We start from the raw sequence: 6,000 nt of genomic DNA, 5'->3' as shown, positions 1-6,000 counted from the left end.
GTAAATAGTGCTGCAATGAACATTGTGGTACATGTCTCTTTTTGAATTATGGTTTTCTCTGGGTATATGCCTAGTAGTGGGATTGCTGGGCCATATTTTTAGTTTTTAAGGAAACTCCATACTGTTCTCCATAGTGGTTGTATCAATTTACATTCCCACCAACAGTGCAGGAGGATTCCATTTTCACCACACCCTCTCCAGCATGTATTGTTTCCAGATTTTTTGGTAATGGCCATTCTGACCGGTGTGAGGTGATACCTCACTGTAGTTTTGATTTGCATTTGTCTAATAATTAGTGATGTTGAGCATCTTTCCATGTGCCTCTTGGCCATCTGTATGTCTTCTTTTGTGAAATGTCTATTTAGGTCTCTAAAATATGCAAACAGCTCATGGAGCTCAATATCAAAAAAACAAACAACCCAATTAAAAATTGGGCAGCAGATATCTTTTCAAGTAAGTGTTTTCATTTCCTTTGAATATAGTCCCAAAAGTGGTATTGCTGGATCATATAGTAGTTCTGCCTTTAATTTTTTGAGGAACTGCTAAACTGTTTTCCATAGTGGCTGCACCAATTTGCATTCCCACCAGCAGTGCACAAGAGTTCCTTTTTCTCCACATCTAGCATTTGTATTTTTGATGATGGTCATTCTAATAGGCATGAGGTGATATCTCATGGTGGTTTTAATTTACGTTCCCCCAATGACTAGTGATGTTGAGCATCTTTTCATGTACCTGTTGGCCTTTCATATATCTTCTTTGAAAATATGTCTATTCAGGTTCTTTGCCCATTTTTTAATTGAGTTGCTTGTTTTTTGCTACTTAGTTGTATGAGTTCTTTATATATTTTGGATATTACCCCCTTATTAGACATATGTATGGTTTGCAAATATTTTTTCCCCTTCCATAGTTTATTTTCATTTTGCTGATGGTTTCTTTCACTGTACAGAAACTTTTAAGTTTGATGTAGCCCCACATTTTTATTTTTTTGCTTGCGAGCATGATTTTCAAATGCAGCCCTGGGCAACATATACATACCTCTCCTACTAGTCAATGTCTGATCAAAATGAAGCAAGCCTAACTGGACCATCAAGAAGATGGTATTCTTTCTCTGTTTGCCTGACCAAGCATGACTCTGGACATGATTTCCCTATTGGTGCCATCTAGCTGTGACTGGAGCATTGGCAAGCTGAGCTGTGGTAGGTCCTTTGATCTTTCTTTTTCCCACTGGCTCACACTCCAATTTAACTTGACAGGCCAAGCTTTGCTCTGGAGATAAAAGTTTAAGTAACTCTACTTCTGCATTGACTTAGATAAAGTATGAATTTAAAGATCCAACAGAACTCTCTGGGTGTGTGTTTATTATTTTTTACAACATCTCTATGTTTCCATCTCTACCCCTAGAACTGAAGATGTCTATAACCCTTTATTTAGAATTAAAGACAATGGCAGGAATAAGAAACAAAGTAGGGGAATTTTATTTTTTTATTTAAATACTTTAGCTATTGGAAAAATAAATATCAAAAGGTCAATTCAAGCTGCACTTGACATAATCTAAAGCCACACTTTATAACCAGAGGAAATAGATTTTATTTAAATTCAGTTTGTTAAAGTACACATATCTTTGTACAACCTATGTTGCTCTTTTTTTAAAAACTTAAAAGTAGTAGTACATTTTATAAGCATCTCTGGATTTTATTTGTTGGTTTCACATACTACAATACAAAGCCCATTTAAAAGGACATATTGCAGAAATTCTAAAATCATAATTTAATTGAAAAGTTACTTTCATAAAGAAGGTTTTCCAACATTTTATCTTAAATATTGGGTTGGCCAAAAAGTTCATTTGGGTTTTTCCATAACATCTTATGGAAAAACCCAAATGAACTTTTTGGCCAACCTCCCCCACTTTTTTTTAAATAATTGGACATGGAAGTGAGAATTTAAAGGTAAAATATTACCCAGCTAGTCTTTTTTGTTGTTTTTTAATTTAAAAACATTTGTAGTGCATATATCCTTAATATTCTCTACTGGATGAATATAAAATTGACAGAAAATCATGTACTGGTACATAAAAGATAATTATAGAATTAACCACGGATGTTGAACATTTTGGTGTTTCCATGTGTTAATATTGTAGAACATCTCAATTTTACTGCTGTTGAAAAATTGCTTTGTTTTTGAAAACTGGTTTAACTTAATGGCAGGTGTTTTAAGAGTTCATAGAAATGTTTGAGGAGAATGTTACTGTCTATACAAGTGAGGCCCTGACACTCGAAAGCTGAGGTCACAGTTTGTATCAATATGATAAATATTCACCATTTTATTGTATAGATTGTGTATATGGAATTACAATAATATTTTACTGGTAAAGTAAATGTTGCCTAACAAGACAACATGTTAAGGAATACCAAATCTATATGTGTGCTTTGGAAAATGGTACTGTAAAAGAGTAAGTCTGAAAATTTTAACCTACTGTGATCAGCATAACAAATTATGTCAATGAGCTTTTTCTTTTTTTTTTAATCTCACCACAGTAAAATCTTTCTTCTTGGTAAATGTGAGATATTATTTAGCTATTTAGGATATTGTTTAGATAAAAGAATGATGTCTTACTGAAAATCAAACCTTATAATTTAAGCTTTAGATGTTCTCTTTTATATTAGTTACGTTCCAAATGATAGGGTACTTAATTTTTTTTGAAATAGAAAATGTTTTTAACTTATCAGACTCAAAATTACTGATGCTTTTGTAACTTTTTATACTTTGGTCACTATCAATTTCCCTTAAACATTTTAACATTTTAAAGTGATGAGACTAAACATAGACTACTGGATTTTCATTTATATTATTAGCTGCAACAACATATACACTAAACACCTATATGTAATTAGTGTTTGAAAACTTGCTTTGGCTTCACAAATGAGAGCATTTATATCTACATATTAAAATGACACAAGAATTTTCATGTTTGATTACTAATTGAAGGAAAGAACATATTTCTTCTTCCTCTCCTCTTCCTACTCCACTTCTTGAAATTATCCAGTTTCCTTCCCTTTGATAAAGATAGCTTTATGGTAGCTTCACCACCACAACACATGCACCAGCTCTTCCAATGTTAACAGGAACTTCCTAACACAGAAAACAAAAACAAGGAAAGAAATGCTGTTTGAATGAACTCTGCATTTAGCATAATATATTAGAGTTGAAAAAGTCCTTACCTATTCTGGCCCAACCTTCATCTTGTATAAAGATATGGGGAAATGCAGCCCAAATAATAGTCCAATGTAGAAAGAGCATAGTCTTTAAAATGAAGTAGGCCTGAGTTTGAAGAACAGGTGATCTTGGGTAAATTTCACCTCTCTGATAATTTTCTCACTTTAAAAATTACAGCTAATAATACTCATTCTTCAATGAGCTTTTGTTAGGGTTAAGGAAGATAATGAATGAAAATAATTAGGCATATAGTAGTTATAATCTCATTATCTATTAGTTCTCTTTCACCATTTTCAAGGTCACACAATGAAACAGTGAAATGCCTGGAATAGAGTCTAGGTCTCTTAACTACTAGTCTATAATTTTCTGAAAAGTAAATCACAAATATTTTGATTCTTGTATTTGACCTACATCTTTGTTTTCTAAATATTTTCCTCCATTTCTAGCTGTCCTAACCATTGTAAAGAGCTACCTACATGGCAGAACTTGAATATTTCTGAGGGTCTTCATGAATCATATTGTTGGAGGAAAGAGCTAGAATCCCATTATCAGGTGTCAGTATATTACACATAACTTATTTAGAACAGTAACCAGCTTACTATGTAGAAAACAGAGCACCATGAAGTTAATGTAAGGAAAGGTGACGTTTGATACCAAATACAAGGTTTGCTTGTTTGTGGAAATGGTGAAGAGTTAATCATACTTCATATTTTATTAATCCATCATTTAATCAACAAAACACCATTAGGCATTTTGGAATAAATACAGAGCTATAACTGCAAAGCTGTCAGAAGCATCAAGTTTCCTTTAACACCACCAAGATGTCCTTTCAGTGCCCCTTCTTGTACTTTCCTTAGAATTTCTTCTGTTAGATGCCCAGCACTCTTGAGAGAGTTTAATTCCAGTCTCTTACTGTGCACCAAGTCCCTTGAATGACTGATCAGTAGTTAGGAGTGTTGTAATTTGTAGAACCTCTATAAGGAGGGGACTGAAAGATTTTCCTCCTGGGCACCAGCCAATAAGAAATGGCAGACATTTGTGGGTGAGGACATTATTCTTTGCTTCTCAAGTCATAATACATACATAGAAAGTTGGTCAGAGAGTAAAGCTCTTGGATTATTGAATCTGATTCACTTTTCTGTAAAAGGAATGAGTCCATCGTTAAGAGAATGTCTTGTCTCCACTTTATATGAGTACTGATGGATCCTGCTAATGATAAAACAGCTCAGTTAATAATTCTCTATAGCTAAATAAAGCACATGCTATAAATTTCATTAAAGAATTTGGTTCAGCCCTAGAGAGGAAGAGAATGGGATTAATTCCAAACACATATTTTAATTTTTAAATTAAAACGTGAAATATATCAATTTGAATACTTTAAATGAGAGTACCTCTTTCCATTCATCTTTCTGTGTATCATATGACTCAACAGTGTTCAAGTAAGTATGTCCATCATATCCTCCAACTACATAGAGTTTGTCTCCAAGGGGACATACAGCAACAGCATCTCGAGGAACGCTCAGAGGTGCCACAGTTGACCATGAATCATTTTTTGGATCATACCTTAAGAAGTTTAGGAAGACAATTGAGAAGAAAGTTCAACAGTGTTAAAATTAATAGACATTAATAAAATGTACTCTTATCTAATATAAGAAATTAAAAATACCTTATACATACTAAGTGTAGTCTTATTAATAAACGTTAAGGATAACTAAATGACAGAATTCTCTTCAGCCACCAGATGTCACTCAAAGCATAGTGACAATGAATTTCCTTTTAAAAATACCACACATTTCTTTGATCAGTACTCAGAATCTGTATGAGGAAATTTCACATATTGGCATCTTAACATTATGTGGAAAATGCCTCCTCTGTCATTTAGTATGCTAGCTGGAATGGGTTTTTCTTATTCTTTGTTTATCCAAGTTATATCTGAGATGCCTGATCTTGTTTATATGAGAGCTCACATGTTAAGTAATTCTGAATATAATTGCCTTTTTGTTTTATAAACTATAGTACCCTGGTTTTAACACTCTTTGTAGTTACAAAGACCACAGTTGTATTCTTTTCCCTCTATGAGAGTTCTTATTTATCTTCAGAGGACCCTGGGATGTTTTTCCATTTTAACTTGAAGTTAACTCCTTATCCCCAAGCCTATTCTGTAAGCAAAATGAAAGAGAATTCAATAAGCAATATTAATTAAAATCTTCTCCAGGAATTCTTTCCTAAAATTTGAAGCCAGTATAGAATACTAATATCTAAAAGGGGTGAACAATAAGAAAAACTTATATAATTATATGTAGAAATTATCTCCGATTTTATATTGGCCTATTTGTAAAGCCCAATGAAAAACATTTATTTTACAAAATTTCATTTATTATCATCTACTAATTTCCTTACAATTGTATTACTCATCTTATTTCTGTTTCTCTCTCTTTAATCATAATCTAAATTATCTGATCCCAGCTTCCATTTGAACTTGGTCTCACATCCAGTAATATTTTTTAATAATATATGAAATCAACAATAATTAAGATATCCTCAATATCCACCATATACTGTTGGGTTTCACCTTAAATTCTGATGTTATATTAAAAAGCAGAACCAGAAAATCCACAGCTGTATGCTTTAGCTAATCTGAATCTTTAACACAATTGCTATTGTTAATTGATGCTGCGCTCAGCTAACACAGTACACACATATATGAATTGTGAACCAGGGCTTGCGGAAGGATTCCCTTATAGATTTGCATCCAAAACCCAGGATTTTTCTGCATGTGCATGATAA

General features: G+C 32.9%; 1 protein-coding gene across 6 annotated transcripts in view; it reads right to left on the bottom strand.

Annotated features, from left to right (window-relative positions):
• Window positions 1-1,473: 1,473 nt before the first annotated feature.
• KLHL4 (kelch like family member 4) overlaps window positions 1,474-6,000 on the bottom strand; it is a 119,296-nt gene continuing 114,769 nt past the window's right edge. For 3 of the 6 annotated variants that reach the window (XM_049705097.1, XM_004283102.3, XM_049705094.1), the window contains 2 exons: window positions 4,605-4,776; window positions 1,474-3,129 (listed from right to left, as the gene is read on the bottom strand). In XM_049705097.1, the coding sequence (XP_049561054.1) occupies window positions 3,070-3,129; window positions 4,605-4,776 (232 nt within the window). In that variant the 3' untranslated portion in view covers window positions 1,474-3,069. Of the gene's footprint in view, window positions 4,777-6,000 lie in introns of all 6 variants that reach the window. The other 3 variants (XR_007474918.1, XM_049705095.1, XM_049705096.1) reach the window with 3 other exon arrangements.

Source organism: Orcinus orca, chromosome X, assembly GCF_937001465.1.
Source record: "Orcinus orca chromosome X, mOrcOrc1.1, whole genome shotgun sequence".
Classification (NCBI taxonomy): domain Eukaryota; kingdom Metazoa; phylum Chordata; class Mammalia; order Artiodactyla; family Delphinidae; genus Orcinus; species Orcinus orca.
Note: the sequence above shows the minus strand (reverse complement) of the source record. Positions and strands in the feature narration are given on the sequence as shown.